Genomic DNA, 18,652 nt, shown 5'->3' on the forward strand with positions numbered 1-18,652 from the left:
TACCACTATTTCGTTCATTGGCTGCTATTTATACTCTTTTCCTGGCCTTTAACAATACAACGTAATAAAAAAGTTTAGCTGATTTTACAGAGTTATTTCCCTGTAGTGTTAGCTACCACCTTAAGGAAATTTTGGAGGTTTTGGTTATTATATTGAATAGTATTAATTGTAACGATAAGCAAATATGTTCATCAAAGTAGGTTCTACAAATTCGTTCGTATGAACAAAATTTTTAATTGACCCCTTAAAGGGTTTTTGCCATTTAAGGACAATTTTACACAATTTGTTTATCATATTTTCTAACTTTAAAAAATCTTCTCTAAAACTACTGAACCAATTCAAACCAAATTTGAGCTGAATGGTCCTTGGGTTATCTAGAAATAAAGTTTGTGTTTTATTTTCTGTTTCTTTAATAAAACATGGCTGCCATGGCTAATAACTGAACATGAGGTAAAATCCAGTTTGTTGGCTTATACCTCAAAAACCAAAGCATTTAAAGCAAATCTGACAGGCAACCGTAGCACATTCCAGCAGCACCTGTATACGGGGTATATATCTCCCAATTGATTCGATATTCCCGTGCTTGCATTTCCTATCACGATTTTCTTGATAGAGGGTTACTGCTCACAAGGAAGCTTTTAAACCAAGAGTTCCAAATGGTGAAATTGAAATCATTCCTTTGTAAATTTTACGGACGCCATCACGAATTGGTTGACTGTTTTGGAATAACCGTTTCACAAATGATATCGGATATGTTCCTTACGTTGTAACTACAATCCCCTCCCCTTTCATGAATGTGATCTACCGAATTAGACTATTTACCGGATTTGTAATCCCATAAGCAACATAACGGGTGCCACATGTGGAGCAGAATCTGCTACCCTTCCGGAGCACCTTAGATCACCCTTAGGTTTTGTGGGGTTCGTGTTGCTTATTCTTAAGTTTTCTGTGTTGTGTCATGTGCACTATTGTTTTTCTGTTTGTATTTTTTTCATTTTTAGCCATGGCGTTGTCAGTTTGTTTTAGATTTTTGAGTTTGACTGTCCCTTTTGGTATCTTTCGTCTCTCTTTTCTCTTTGCTTTAATATATCGTTTCAAAATGAGTATAAAAGAAAATTATGGGTGCAATTTAAGCAGTTATCATGGTTAAAGATCTTTTAGTGCAAATAATTTAGTTTATATATTTGGTTCAACATTTCAGATTAAAAGAATTCATAACAACACAGTTATGACGAACAGGTTTTATTTCTTAATTTTAAAGTCCTGAAAAGGAAAAAACACATACTATAGAAATAAAGTAATAATTTTACTCTCTACATTTTAAACCAAAATATGGCATAACGAGCTCTACTACTTGCAACGCTGAGTTAGAGAACGAAGAACGAGAACTGAATGCGTTTACAGCTACAAACACATCATCATTCTTAGACGGTTTTGTCATGTGTTTTTCAACTTCCGGCCATATATATCCTGGCATCCATAGCTGCCACGCCCCACCATATGGATAATTCTGCCAATAACCGAAAATTCCATTTATTAGTTGTGGTATGTCTGAAAGTGGAAGTCGATATATGGCAGACACATATTTGTTTTTAACTTTGACAATTTCTTTTCCAACGGTGAAGACCACATCCCTATTGTCTATATTACCATGTTCCCTTTGAATTAGTTCGTTCCAGTATGACATATAACCATCGGTGTACATGGGTAGCAGTATGGACTTTGTTGGATTAGCTTTTGATGTACCGAAATCGGAGGTTTGTTTTAATGGGGTATCTGATATAGCATATTTGGAGTAAACCGGAGAATTTCTCTATCAAGGGAAATTGTAAGCTAGAAAAAGTTTCCGAGCACTGACATCTTTCACTGCTTTGGTTATGTATTCTCTGATATGAGGTTGGTGCAAACCTTTCCAGTTCAATCTCTCAAGTGATAATCTGTTGACTGCAAGGATGTTTTTTTTAGCACACTTCTTTATCAAAGGTTTATTCTGAAAACAAAACATTTATTTGAATGTATTTGCCTATTGTTTTATATACTCCATGATGAAACCAGGAGTATTGTATTTATAAGCAACTAATGGCAGTGGTTCTGTATCTGCCTTCCGTGTGAATATCAGTCACGGCTAATACAGGGTCAATCTATTTGAAATTCATAACACCCGGACTTTAGATTATGGTAACATAACATTTGTACTCGCTTAATACAGGTATTTTTAAGCAGCTCTGATTGTAAAATGTTACGTACACTTCACCATATACCTTTGTTAAAATTAAAGGTATGAAATATGCTACTTTGAAATAGAGTGCATTCATTTCAAAACAAACCTTTAAAACGTTGTGTAGCGTTTGTTTTCTAAACGCTACAAGTATAGAAACAAACACATCATTTTCAATGATGGATTTAAATAGTATTTAACATATAACTTATTTAAAAAAAAACATCAATTACCTTTACAATGCTTGTCCGTCCATTTCTTGTCATCGTACGTTCGAAGTACAAGTTGTAATAACCATTTCTCATTTTCTTAATTGCTTTTAAGTGGTGATTCAGCTTAACATTGTGCCTGTTGTTTAAATATATTACAGATATATTTTTAATTTAGTTCAATTGCAATTAATTTTGTATTTGGATTTCTCTTTGTTGAATATTTTTATAGTTCATTCTTATCATGCTTATGTTGTACTGTTATATCACTGTCCCAGGTTAGGGCATGGTTGGGATCCCGCTAACATGTTTAACCCCGCCACATTATTAATGTATGTGCCTGTCCCAAGTCAGGAGCCTGTAATTTAGTGTTTGTCGTTTGTTTATGTGTTACATATTTTTTTCTTCTTCATTTTTTTACATAAATAAGGCCGTTAGTTTTCTCGTTTGAATTGTTTTACATTGTCTTATCGGAGCCTTTTATAGCTAACTATATGCGATATAGGCTTTGCTTATTGTTGAAGGCCGTACGGTGACCTATAATTGTTAATGTTCGTGTCATTTTGGTCTTTTGTGGATAGTTGTCTCATTGGCAATCATACCACATCTTCTTTTTTATATATTTGCTTTGTTTTAGTAAAATGAAATGAAATATCTGCATTCGCTCAGTTGTACACTAGATCGTTACCAAAAGACATGATAAGTCATTATTATGTTATTCACGCGTTTACTTAGATTTACGATATTTTCCATATTTTATCTACAGCTAAACTGACAATTGAAGACGTGTGAGATAATGATGTGTGAAGGAGAAATTTAAATTATAAAGTTAATTAACTAATAAGGGTATCGGCCAAGATGTTGCTTAACTTCTACATATAAGATTTGAACGAATGCCGTGATTGAAGCAGGATCTTTACTTCTACATATAAGATTTGAACAGATGCCATGAGTGAAGCAGGATCTTAACTTCTACATATAAGATTTGAACAGATGCCATGAGTGAAGCAGGATCTTAACTTCTACATATAAGATTTGAACGATCGCCGTGAGTGAAGCATGATCTTAACTTCTACATATCAGATTTGAACGAATGCCATGAGTGAAGCAGGATCTTAACTTCTACATATAAGATTTGAACGAATGTCATGAGTGAAGCAGGATGTTAACTTCTACATATAAGATTTGAACGAATGCCATAAGTGAAGCAGGATCTTAACTTCTACATATAAGATTTGAACGATCGCCATGAGTGAAGCAGGATCCTAACTTCTACATATAAGATTTGAACGAGCGCCATGAGTGAAGCAGGATCTTAACTTCTACATATAAGATTTGAACGAGTGCTATGAGTGAAGCATGATCTTAACTTCTACATATAAGATTTGAACGAGTGCCATAAGTGAAGCATGATCTTAACTTCTACATATAAGATTTGAACGAGCGCCATGAGTGAAGCAGGATCTTAACTTCTACATATAAGATTTGAACGAGTGCCATGAGTAAAGCATGATCTTAACTTCTACATATAAGATTTGAACAGATGCCATGAGTGAAGCAGGATCTTAACTTCTACATATAAGATTTGAACAGATGCCATGAGTGAAGCAGGATCTTAACTTCTACATATAAGATTTGAACGAATGCCGTGATTAAAGCATGATCTTAACTTCTACATATAAGATTTGAACGAATGCTATAAGTGAAGCATGATCTTAACTTCTACATATAAGATTTGAACGAGTTCCATGAGTGAAGCAGGATCTTCGCTTCTACATATAAGATTTGAACGAATGCTATAAGTGAAGCATGATCTTAATTTCTACATATAAGATTTGAACGAATGCTATAAGTGAAGCATGATCTTAACTTCTACATATAAGATTTGAACGAATGTCATGAGTGAAGCAGGATCTTAACTTCTACATATAAGATTTGAACGAGTTCCATGAGTGAAGCATGATCTTCGCTTCTACATATAAGATTTGAACGAATGTCATGAGTGAATCAGGATCTGTTTGCCACTATAGAGAAACATTATAGTTTACATGTACCTTAGAATTTTATTAGTGTTCGTTTTTCTCATTCGGTAGGTGATTTTGGGACAGTTGTCGTTTTATTGTTTTTATATTTGATCATGATTTCTTCGGTTTTACTTTGATGTTGCTATCACCTTTCTCATTTTGAACTCACCTTCGACTCGCCCGAAGGAACTCTTCAAGAAGCTTTTCAGGTATAGAACTAAATCCTGATGTCACTGTTGAAACTTCATTCTCTGCATGAGACGGAGGCGATGTAATAACCTTTGCCGATGCACTTAAACCTAAGCTAATGAAGGAAGCTGTGTCTCTGATATAATTCTGTGCTTCTGAGCTAAGGAATTTATGGTACAACGAATTTATACTACAAAAATAGAACACAAATATGAAATGCATTTTAGTAATATTTTTCACTCACGTGTGTTCGACTGTTATTTTCGTTTTAATTCCGGCCCGGGTTTTCCCCCTGACATACTGATATACTTATTAAAGCTTTTAAAATTAATGATATTTCCTTTCGTCAAAAACATGTACGATTCTTATATTATAAAGTAAGATTAACAGATGGAGGATAAAACGTAAAATCACATAAATACCGAAGAAAATTCAAAACGGAAAGTCTCTAGGACAGTTAAATTTTATTTTCTCTTCAATTACAAACCGAATTGAGTATGGAAATGGGGAATGTGTCAAAGAGACAACAACCCGACCAAAGAGTTGATAAAACCTTTTTGGGCAGAAATTAGTTCTTCTTCTCTAATATATTCATCTAAATTAAATGCCGATCATTCCATCTGTCAGTCAAGGCAGGGGTTATGACAATTCACATCCCCATCAAATTATTGTTTTAAGACTCAAAAATAAGATCTTTGAGAAATATATTGAAATAGTTATTTATTCTTGGTCCTATACATTTTTCGCTATGTATTTGCTCTATTAATATATTTTCTAACGGAAGTTGAAATAGGTGTGTATTCTTGGTCCTATACATTTTTCTCTATGTATTTGCTCTATAAATATATTTTCTAACGGAAATTGAAATATGTATTTATTCTTGGTCCTATACATTGTCTCTCTATGTATTTGCTCTTTTAACATATTTTCTAACGGAAGGGGAAATAGGTGTTTATTAGACCTCATAACACATTAAAAGAAAAAATTACAGTTGTCAACAATATATCGTCGTCTTTCTAAAACTTGTCACACTCAAACTCGCCCAAATATTGTTTGTTGATCTTTGTGTAGAAACGTCTTGAAATTGATTACATAGTTAAGCTGCGGTTTGACGGACGCATAAACAATAGATCCTTTTAAGTCGGATCTTTTATATTATTTTTGATCTAACATTCCTAATTCATTAAATTGATGCTTAACTTTCCTTGATTTTGACACTTTTGAACTCTTATATTTCAGAACTTTTGTTTTATTCACCATCAATCATGCATTAATTTTGAATAATTGATATGAATAAAACAAAAGAAGATATTACCTTTGCTTGTACATTTGAAGTCCATCATCATCTTTAATTTGAAATCGTTTAGCATCTTCAGGGACATTTGTCGTTAGAACGTCGGTATAATTCGTAAACATTTCCCTGAAATTATATTACAACAGATTTTGATAAAGAAATAACCAACTATTTTTTATCATCAAAGTTTTATACAAAATATAAAGTATAATTGAATTACATTTATGATGGGGTACTTTGAATATCTGAAGGTATCATTTATTCATAAATTAGTATAATTATTATATTGAATGGGCATGATATAATTTTAAATTAAGATCATCAATCAAGAAATATTACGGTCGTCATCATGAGCTGATTGGCCATTATTATAAAAGTGTGTCAGAATCAAAATATGATTTTCTTTCGCAGTCTTAATAACTTTTCATCATAACCGAACTGAACAAAGAAGTAACACGATGGGTGCCGTATACGGTAAGGTAAATGCTTACCCCTTCCGGAGCACTTGATTTCACTACCTGATTTAAGTGGAGTTCGTGTTGTTTTCTAATTTATGGCATTTCTTTAGTTTTCTAATTAATGACGTATTTCTGCAAAGGTCGGACAAGTGAACTATTTCAATTGTTCATGATTACATTTGATAGTTAAAACTTATTCAGGGATACAGATCTGATAAATGTAAGCAACAACTTAGGTAAAATGTACCATTGAAGTTGACTAACTGGTTTCTGCTCATTCGGAAGTAGTTTGTAAGGAGTACTGGTACCCCCTAAATCCTTGTATCGAAGATGTGCTCCACGTACGTGTACAGTAGTATCAGCTGATGCTCCACTGCCTAAAACAAATTTTTGGACCGGAAGTCCTAGTTCTCGTATTGTATCATACAGTAATTTGTGTGCTGGAAATATACATATTATATAAAAATATGTAATAAGTAGTAAGATCAGTTTAAATCATATCAATGCATTATTTTGATAACTAAATTTCAATATTGAATTAGATAGTGCAATGTTATAGTGATGATTCATTCAAATGTAACAACAGTTTATCCCCCCCCTTGCAGATCAAAAAATTTCTATTTTATTTTTGTTATTTCCTACTCAATAAACACTTTTCAACGCCTAACGAACAATAACAAGGTGAACCATCCTTTTTATTATATAATTGTAAAGAGCAGTGTAAATTTTCATTTTGGCAAAGTATAAGAAAATGTTGCTCGGGAAAACATATACCGATGATCTATAAGAAAAAAAAATGAATTGTTCTTTCCGAATATAAAGAAGCTGAAATTTAGAATTATATTTTTAGTTGATGAATTTTTTTTTAAATTTGACTTTATGTTTTTAATCTTACGTGTTGCAAAGAATCGCATAGCGCCGAGCTCAATATTGATGTCAGGAATATCTGGAAATTTCATCGTGTAACATCTTCCTCCTACTCTGTTAGAGTATTCGTACACAGTTATGTGTTTATTTAGGTTTCTGAGTCTCCATCCAGCGTATGTTCCAGCTATACCGGCTCCTATTATAGCTACATCATCACATGACCTCGCTTTAAAATATACATCAGAAAATACTGAGTTTAGTAAACATTTAAATATGACATCTTTATGTTACTTGATTGCCCCAATATGAAATAAAACCATTAGATTGTGCGTACTAATTCCAGGATACAACTTTCTGTTTGAAGAATAATCATGTATGTTATTTTAAGATTATGTTTAAGGTGTCGTGTCCCTGAAAAAACTGACTCTATATAGTATCATTTGTTACTTTTATAATATGGATTGAACGTCATATATCCATGTTTTCTTCAAAGAATTTCGTTATTCTAGGACATTTGTGACTTCTGGTACAAATGAATAAAAGGAAGGCGAAAGTATTGTTTGTCCTTTTTTATATCTTCTTTTGCTTTTCCGACCCTATCCACTCGGTTTCCATTTCTTTTAAGTCCTTTAATTTTACTCCTAGGTTTTCATGAAATATTTATTTTCTCTTTCGGTATGTATGGTTTGTATAATTCCTCCTTTCACAAGAAACATACATAAAAGAACATTGAAGAAACTTTTGGAAACATATGAAAGTGGCATTGCTGATTAAGTTCAAAATGTTTTGTTTTTTTTAAAGCCGACCAACAATATTATTCATTAAACACTAGTACAACGTTATGACAAATGCAGATATGGTCCTTATAATATACCATATGCAAATTAGCCAGTTGTAGATATAAACAGAAGGAGTGTGGGATTTACATGTCAAACCATTTTTTTAGAAGTACACGTTACGCCGATGTAAATGACATCGCTTGTAAACATGAAAAAATGTCTTACTGGAATAATTATTATGTAACACCTTGTTGAAAAGGAGTGTAGCATGTATAAATTATCAATATATTTCTGTATAATGTATTGTAAAATTTCGTTTAAGTATATACTTTTATTATATAAGTTAAATTTCTTATACCATAAATATTATATCTTTATTTATTTACACAGCTACGTTTGCATAGGCACTATTTCTGTACCAAAAATCAGTAGTACTATAATTCCACTTTTGATATTCAGTATATCAGCGACATAATATTTGAACCGACTTTGATAAGTTTGACCCGAACTTATCAAGTCATCTTCTGGTTGCTGGTTAAAATAAGAAAACACTTTAAAAAGCTTCAAATACTTTTTTTCTACATTTGAAAATGTCTGTACCAAGTCAGGAATATGACAGTTCTTGTCTATACGTTTTTGATGCATTTTGTTTTTTGATTTTGCCATGTGATTATGGACTTTCCGAATTGATTTTCCTCTAAGTTCAGTATTTGTTTGATTTTACTTTTTACTTGATACAAGTGATAGCCGAAAAATCATTGATGGTAGGTAGGGAACATGAGCGACTCGTTCTATGATTTTTCATCAATGTCCTTTTCCAAGCAAGTCTGTCGGCCCGAAACCAACCCTTGTTTTTAGACTGGACTTTTACACATTTAGGATTGTTTTAAACATACGAGTTTAATAATAGGATTAGCGGAGATGTATAAGAATGCAGTATTTATTACTCATTTTTGTAATCATTATCAAACTGCTACTTATTTTGGATGTTTGAATACGCAGTACATGTTGTATCTGCTTTACCCGTGTAAAATTTAAAATATTATACTAGCTTAGATCGGTCAGGGCTGTGTATTTGGACTGTATTACCGCGCAGTTGTAAAATTTTATCTGTGGTCGATTTGGAGTTTTAGAGTGGTACTAGTTCATAAAGCAAATTACTATACACACTTTTGCCTATCTTTGCAGTGTTCTTGTCGTGTTTGGAATTATTGAATTGTATCAGCGTCACTTATGTTCTCTTAAACTGGATGTTTTGTTTACATTTCAAGATTGTGATAGTTTTTATAATCAAAATAGATTAACAGGATCCATTTCAAATCGTGATTATGCAGATGAAGCATATCTTTTATCTGAAATATTTTACATTTGTTCGTTTTTTGTTATGTTTTGGTAATGTTACACCCTTTTAGACGTGTGATCAATGTATTTGGTAATCGTCAATTGTAGTGAACATGGTTTATCAAATAGAGAACACCAGTTGTTCGACTTGTTAGTCAAATGCTTTTTGTTACATTATACTTTTGCACTTTTTTGCCTTTTGAAAAATGTTGTTTGTGCTGTTTTTAGACCCCTCTACAACGAAATTTGTTTAACACACATACGTATAAAGATGGCGGTTTTTATCAAACGCAATTATAATTTAAGGAATTAATCATATTTACTACACAAGGCTTTTTGATGATATTTACAATTTTATGACAAGTGCAGTTATAGTCTTTATAATATACCGTATGGAAAGTAGCCAGTAGTAGATATGTAGGACTCAAATCTATGGCGGGTTCCAAATCTATGGCAGATTCCTAATCTATGGCAAATGTGACGTTACAAACGCCAAACAACTCAAAACTATATATGGCAGATTTTTGTTTTCTCCAAATCTATGGCAGATCTAACATATAACGTCACAATTCAAAAACGCCATATTACATCGTCACCGCCGCAAACGATGGCAAAACCCATAGATTTGAACACCATTCTAGATGACAACAATTTGACGATTGTTTACATAAAGATGTGACCCATAAGCCAGAAAAGGGACACAATGTGCTGTAGCAGCGTCTCTTATGTTCTCTTAAACTGGATTTTTTGTATACATTTCAAGATTGTGATAGTTTTTATAATCAAAATAGATTGACAGGATCATTTCAAATCGTGATTATACAGATAAAGAATATCTTTTATCTGTAATATTTTACATGTGTTCGTTTTTTGTTATGTTTTTGGTAATGTAAAAACCCTTTTAGACTTGTGATCAATTTATTTGGCAATCGTCAATTGTAGTGAACATGGTTGATTAAAAAGAACACCAGTTGTTCGACTTGTTAGTCAAATGCTTTTTGTTACAATATACTTTTGCACTTTTTTGCCTTTTGAAAAATGTTGTTTGTACTGTTTTTAGACCCCTCTACAACGAAATTTGTTTTACACACATACGTATAAAGATGGCGGTTTTTATCAAACGCAATTATAATTTAAGGAATTAATCATATTTACTACACAAGGCTTTTTGATGATATTTACAATTTTATGACAAGTGCAGTTATAGTCTTTATAATATACCGTATGGAAAGTAGCCAGTAGTAGATATGTAGGACTCAAATCTATGGCGGGTTCCAAATCTATGGCAGATTCCTAATCTATGGCAAATGTGACGTTACAAACGCCAAACAACTCAAATCTATATATGGCAGATTTTTGTTTTCTCCAAATCTATGGCAGATCTAACCTATAACGTCACAATTCAAAAACGCCATATTACATCGTCACCGCCGCAAACGATGGCAAAAACCATAGATTTGAACACCATTCTAGATGACAACAATTTGACGATTGTTTACATAAAGATGTGACCCATAAGCCAGAAAAGTGACACAATGTGCTGTAGCAGCGTCTCTTATGTTCTCTTAAACTGGATTTTTTGTATACATTTCAAGATTGTGATAGTTTTTATAATCAAAATAGATTGACGTGATTCATTTCAAATCGTGATTATACAGATAAAGAATATCTTTTATCTGTAATATTTTACATGTGTTCGTTTTTTGTTATGTTTTTGGTAATGTAAAAACCCTTTTAGACTTGTGATCAATTTATTTGGCAATCGTCAATTGTAGTGAACATGGTTGATTAAAAAGAACACCAGTTGTTCGACCTGTTAGTCAAATGCGTTTTGTTACAATATACTTTTGCACTTTATTGCCCTTTGAAAAATGTTGTTTGTGCTGTTTTTAGACCCCTCTACAACGAAATTTGTTTAACACACATACGTATAAAGATGGCGGTTTTTATCAAACGCAATTATAATTTAAAGAATTAATCATATTTACTACACAAGGCTTTTTGATGATATTTACTATTTTATGACAAGTGCAGTTATAGTCTTTATAATATACCGTATGGAAAGTAGCCAGTAGTAGATATGTAGGACTCAAAGCTATGGCGGGTTCCAAATCTATGGCAGATTCCTAATCTATGGCATATATGACGTTACAAACGCCAAACAACTCAAATCTATATATGGCAGATTTTTGTTTTCTCCAAATCTATGGCAGGTCTAACATATAACGTCACAATTCAATAACGCCATATTACATCGTCACCGCCGCAAACGATGGCAGAACCCATAGATTTGAACACTATTCTAGATGACAACAATTTGACAATTGTTTACATGAAGATGCGACCCATACGCCAGAAAAGGGACACAATGTGCTGTACCGGTCGAAGTCCGCTATGAACAAAGACATCGCGCTTTTTCACTAGCGAATATTTCAGAAAAGGAGTTATTAAAGTAAACATTTAACTGTCTACGGTTGGCAAAGTTTATAAAGTGAAACATGAAATTAACGGATACCAATTTTATTTAGATTGTCATAAAATAAAAAAGAGGCCATAACGATGAATAACATATTATTTGAACGTTCAAACTGTTCATTTTTATTTATCCCCCTTTTTTATTTATTAAAAATTCATCTTCTTGTTTGTTAAGGGACATAAGGTTCATTGACCTTCATTACTATTTGGTTAAATACATGCACAGATTAGAACATGTTTATTTTTATTTTTACAAGGCACATCATTTCAATCTTGAAGTCTGTATTTATGTTATGAATTCATCATTTACGTGTTTTTGCCGCCATTATTTTGTTGACTAGTATTTACTGTGTATTTCACAAATGTTTATAGACATGCTTCCGTTGTCGTACATGTTCACTTGTTGCAATTTTTTTTCCATAGACGTGGACACAATAAAATATCGCAAAAGATTAGGAAATTACAAAACTTGACATAGATTAGGATTTTAAAAATCTGCCATAGAATTGGAATGGCATGACATCTTATTTGCCATCGATTAGGAATATGCCATATATTTGGAACCCATCATGGATTTGAGTCTTACATATATAAATCGAAGGAGTGTGTGATTAAAATGGCAAGTCATTTTTGTCTTAAAGTACGCGTTACGCCGATTTCAATTTTAACGCTTGCTAACATGCAACATGTCTTTCTGGAATAATTATTATGTAACACCTTGTTGAAAAGGAGTGTAACATGTATAAACTATCAATATATTTCTGTATTATGTATTGTGAAATTTCGTATAAGTATATACTTATCTTATATGACATAAAAAGTAACCATAAATATTATATCTATGTTTTTATACACAGCTACTTTTGCATAGGAGCTATTTCTGTACCAAAAGTTAGTAGTACTGGAATTCTACTTTTGATATTCAGTATATCAGCGAAATAATATTTGAACCGACGTTGATAAGTTTGACCCGAACTTATCAAGTCATCTTTTGGTTGCTGGTTGAAATAAGAAAAAAACTCCCAACAGATGCAAATACAGTCAAATAAGTCTTATATCAGGTTATCTGCATATTGGTATTATAAATATTAGCTGTTCGACACAATATGAATGCTTTTGTGTCTCGTTCGCTGCGATCACTCTACAAAACACGTCATTTTGTGACTCACAGCTGATATTAACATCCTTAACATGCTGACAACCTGATAATCGATACTTACAAAAGTTAATATGCCAAAAAGCTTAATAAAAGAAGATATTGTAGGATTGCCTATCGTTCAAATATCCACCAAAGACCGAATGATGTAGATTTAGGCCTTCAATAGTCAGAAAAATTCATTCTGTAAATAGTTAGCGACAACAAGCACCAGCGTGACAAAACGTTAAATCGTTCAAACTAGAACCAAAGGTTTCAAGTGGAAAAACAAAAGCAAAGATGGTATAAACTGCAACCAACGACACACAATACATCACTGCATACAAGTGAGGGATTTAGCTAGCTATAAAACATGTGTTTAAGCTTTTGAGTTTGTCATTTGATTAGGAACTTTCTTTTTTTTTTAAATTTTATGCGAAGTTCAGTGCGTTTGTGATTCTACTTATTACAGGCTCCTTGCTATCATTTTGTGACTCTCGTTGGTGCATTTTCTTTTAAATGTTATGCATACAAATTGTTATAAAAGAAATGAACCAGTGACTCTCCGTATATGATTTTATCTTTGTAAATAAAATATATATTTTTTTTTAATACTTGTGTTTCAATTTGAATTGAAAACTGCAGTTGATATTGAAAACTGAAATAAGATAAGAAATGACTTACAGGAATAACGACGTCTTTTATGGTATCTAGCCTCTATAGCCACAACAAATATCATGAAAATTATACCAACAAATTTCCATGCAGACATATTGTAATACTGGAACATGACTGTATGTTCACATGTAACTCAGGAAAAACATCAATTTATATTAACATTATATGCTGATCAAGTTTCTTTACGATCACGTGTCAATTTAAAAGATCTCAACTGAAACACATTAACATAACAACTAAAAAAATACAAATGACGTGACTAATTTAATGTATGCAAATGATACACAACATATATTTAAAGAGGCACTTAAATGATTGATTTCATATTTTGAAGAAATAATTTAAGGACAGGTTTGACAGGATGTTTTTAAACAACTGTAATTTTTTGCAGTTATTCAGGTATTGTAATTAAAAAAAGTAAAATAACAAAAAATCCGAACTCCAAGCGGATTTAAAGAACGGAAAGTTCTTTATAAAATTGTAAAATCCATCTAACGAATGGAAAATAATAGTCACAATTCTTACTTGGTACAGGTATTTCGTTAGGCAGAAAATATTGCATTATAAACCGTTTATGAATAGAAAATCTCTCACTTGTGTGCCATTAATTGTAATCATAATCTTATCGTATGTCGAAGGATTTGCAATGAATATTATCAAATATGCTTGGATTCTTGAAAAAAAAATACCAAAATATTTTTTAAAACTTTTTTATTTAAATTGGATGCATTTCCCCTGTTTTAAAGGTTAATACAATGTTCAGCCATATATTTTGATTTTACATAATGTGTAGTGAGCATTAGATATGTACAGTTTATTCTCGTTATTTCAATTGATAACTTGTGCATAAACCCGATTGCTTTTTTTCAAATCAATTTTTTTGTAGTTTTCATATTAAATTGAGCCAAAAGATTTAGCAGAAACACACTGAACTCATAAAAATATTCATAACGAAAATTCCTTGATCAAATGCAATCATAATTTAAAGAATTAATAGTATTTACTTTTTTTGTAAAGAACACGTTCCATGTTTCAATTGCATCGCTTGTAAACATGCACTGGAATAATTATAATATATAATTATGTAACACCTTGTTCAAAAGGAGTGTAACATGTATAAATTATCAATATATTTCTGTATTTTGTATTGTGAAATTTAGTGAAAGTATATACTTCTCTTATTTAAGCTTCGTTTGCAGAGGAACTATTTCTGTACCAAAAATCAGTAGTACTGGAAGTCCACTTTTGATATTCAGTATTTCAGCGACATTATACTTGAACCGATATTTATAAACTTTACCCGAATTCATAGAATCATCTCCCGGTTGCTGGTTAAACTAAAAAATCACTCCCCCAAAACTTGCAAGTACAACCTGATAAGTCTTTTGTCCGGTTATCTGTATACTTGTATCATTAAATATTAGCTGTTTGACAAAATCTGAAGGCCTTTTTTACTTAAGCACTTTGATTTTTATAGCCGACCAACACTATTGTTAATTAAACACGAGTTATCTCCCGAAGATTTTGAACTTTTGAGGATATAATAATATTGACTTCACAAGTCTTTCTGATATATTTGCAACCGTATGAAGAATGCAGTTAGTATAGCCCGTATTAGATACCATATGTTAAGTATCTTTCGGACATTGGGTCCTGGGACAATTGGTGCCATAATTAGTAATGCACACTATAAGGACATATCACTAACTTTAAGAAATACACAACAAATTGCGACACAAATGATAATTTAATAAATAGATTGTCACAAAACCACGAGTCCAGTTTTTATACTAAAACGTGTCTATTATAAGTATGGATCTTCTGAGCTCGTTATCCATGATGCTGTTGTCATTTCACTTAGAAAACGTCCATTACAAGTCTGCGTTCTCCATAGTTCAGTATTCAATATCGGGTGAAACAACCAGGTGATTGGATGCAGGCCTCTACCATGCGTCTCATCCCTCCAGTTAGTCGTCGGATTTCGTACAGTGGTATTTGTCGCCATTCCAGGTGCAACGCTACTTCCAAGTGACGTACATTTTGTACAGGTAGTTCGGTTGCCTGTACCTGTCGGCCTAACGTGTCCCAAATATGCTCTATCGGCTTTAAAACCGGGCTCATGGCAGGCCATAGCAGAGCAGTTACTGCTTCGCTTTGCAGAAATGCACTAACCACCCTTGAACGATGCGACCTAGCGTTGTCATTCATAAACACACGTAATGGATGGTTATCAAAATGAGGCACAACTACTGGCGAGGAACGTCTCTGATGTATTGATCACATTAAGGGTTTCATCGTATAGTGACCAAGTCCAATTTGCAGTCATGAGAGATGCATCCCCATACCATCACAGAGCCTCCACCGTAAGGGACAGTCTTGGGGTATATGCTGTTTTTTATGTCTCTTAACTCTACATCCTCCATCTGTTACATTCAGAAGAAACCGGCTCTCGTCTGACTAATGGATCTTGCGCCAGTTCCTTAAGTTCCAACCACGACGAGCTAAGCACCATACCAAACGCAGTTGTTGATGTTGGTCAGTTAGCATGGAACGTCTTGCTACCCTTCTTGACCTCAGTCCTGCTGATTTCAACCGGTTCCTCAATGTTCTGGTTGATAGCTGTCCATGAGGTAACAATTCTCTTTTTAGGAGAGGACTTGTTGCAAATGGCATTTGTCTAACCAGGCGTTGCAGTACCCTGTCTTCGCGCTGTGATTTTACCAATGGTCTACCGGATCTTGGCAAAACTTTAGTGTTATTGATTAGATGTATTTCGGCACAAGCCTGGTAACTACAATATAATGGAGGCCCATCTGACGTCCAGTAGCTTTATAAGATTACCATGATGACCGCATGTCAGTAATCTTCCATCTTTGAGTCTTCAATATTCGTCTCCGTACCATGTTCACAGACTGTGAATAAAATGGTCAAATCGCCGGAATTAAACACTCAAATATAAAACGCGGGGAAACTGTATTTTGTAATTTGTATGGGAGGCATGGTTCACGTGCATGATACGTCGACATCTTAATAATCGATTAAACCTGTATGGTCACATCTTTTTAAAGAAACATTAATCAATTGAACAATTTATATTCAAATTAAAATTTTGGTAAAAAAATCTCATGCAATATATCAAGGAGTGCTTAACATTTTCTTTGTGTATATTTAAACCGACATTGATAAACTTGACCCGAACTCATCAATTCATCCTCGGTTGCTGGTGTAACCAAGAAAACACTTCCAAAATTTTCAAATATATTCCGATAAGTCTTTTATCCGGTTACCTGCATATTTGTATTATGAAATATAAGCTGTTCGACACAATTTGAAGGACTTTTTTTACTTAAGTACTTTAATTTTTTATAGCCGAACAACACTATTGTTAATAAAACACGAGTTATCTCCCGAAAATTTTGATCTTTTGAGGATTTAATAATACTGACTTCACAAGTCTTTCTGATAAATTTGAAACTTTATGAAAATTGCAGTTAGTATAGCCGTCATTACACATGTTAGATACCATATGTTAAGTAGCCAGTAGTAGATATACACAGAAGGAGTGTGTGATTAAAATGTCACGTCATTTTTTTTAAAAAGAACTTGTAACTCCGATGGCAATTTCATCGCTTGTTAACATAAAAATGTGTCTTACTGGAATAATCATTATGTAACACCTTGTTAATAAGGAGTGTAACATGTATGAATTATCAATATATTTCTGTATTATGTAATCTGTTAAATTTTGTATAAGTATAAACTGATGTTGTATAACATATAGCAGGATATTTATATCATAGATATTATATATATATGTTTATATACAAGGCTACTTTTGCGTTGTTAATATTTCTGTTTATATATCAACACTAGTGCTGAATGTTACACATGGTGTGATTTGTTCCTGTTTCTCATTGATTTATTTGGTCACGTGTTTTCTAGTATAGATTTTATATTTTTCGGTATTTTGTCATATTGACTCGACGTTATTCTATTTAGAAATGATATTGACGACATGTTACTAAAAATATTAACATAGCGTCAATATGTTTTAAATAAAGAGTAACAGCGAGTCAATTTTTAGTCAAAGAAAGGCAACAGTAGCATACTGCTGTTTGAAATTCATAAATAGATTTAAAAATAAAAAAAATACAGGTTACAAACTAAAACTGAGGGAAACACATCAAATATAACCGGAGAACTACCACACAACAGAAACACATAATTTAAAAAGAAACAAATTTATGCTATGATCTACATATGAAATTTTAAAAGTAAGGCCTTTCAAACACTAAGTCAATACGTTGTACTTGGATCTGTTAGATTATATTGAACTTTGGTCATTGGTCAATATAATTTTAACAGGTCCATCTATATATCGGATTAACGGCGTTTAAAGTCCATAATTGATAAATATAATACATAACATATGCAAAAGAAACTGTGTAAGCGATATTGCTATTGAAGAATTGTTTTTATTTATTAGTAATAAACATAAGAACTTTAAATCTTCGTTAGTGCTTTTCCTCGAAATATTGATGGATATACTTCAGAAGATTTGCGAACGATACCAGAGCGAAGTTTCAACTCATAAGTCTAAAAAAAACATGACAACGTCAAGGTTAAAAAAATCGACCAACAGACAAACTACGGTACACTAAACGCAACACAAAAAAACTAAATACTGCACAACACAAACCCCAACAAAACTGCGGATGATAGGCAGATCCTGATCCAGATGTGTCGGTTGTCGTGTTGCTCCTATAAGTACACACATGGTTATAGTATAAGTATCGGTCGTCCAACTGTGTATATTATTCTGGTCAGCTCTAAAATTGCATCTCACGGCTTTAAGATACGATAGGTAAATCATGTTTAAAATAGCCTGATAGATGCTTACTATAGTAGATGAAAATACGTCGCATCACCTATTGGCATACCTTGAACAGATATGCCTACAAAAAACAAGGTCATGACTATTGATT

General features: G+C 32.7%; 1 protein-coding gene across 1 annotated transcript; it reads right to left on the minus strand.

The window, feature by feature from the left end:
- Positions 1-1,306: 1,306 nt before the first annotated feature.
- Positions 1,307-13,761, minus strand: LOC134701163 (aplysianin-A-like). Its single transcript, XM_063562305.1, is given in 7 exon segments — positions 1,307-1,990; positions 2,452-2,566; positions 4,621-4,830; positions 5,956-6,060; positions 6,640-6,832; positions 7,288-7,485; positions 13,674-13,761. Coding segments are annotated over 7 exon segments (1,593 nt in total).
- Between the last annotated feature and the right edge of the window lie 4,891 nt (positions 13,762-18,652).

The sequence above is a fragment of the Mytilus trossulus genome, unplaced genomic scaffold (assembly GCF_036588685.1).
Source record: "Mytilus trossulus isolate FHL-02 unplaced genomic scaffold, PNRI_Mtr1.1.1.hap1 h1tg000233l__unscaffolded, whole genome shotgun sequence".
NCBI lineage: Eukaryota > Metazoa > Mollusca > Bivalvia > Mytilida > Mytilidae > Mytilus > Mytilus trossulus.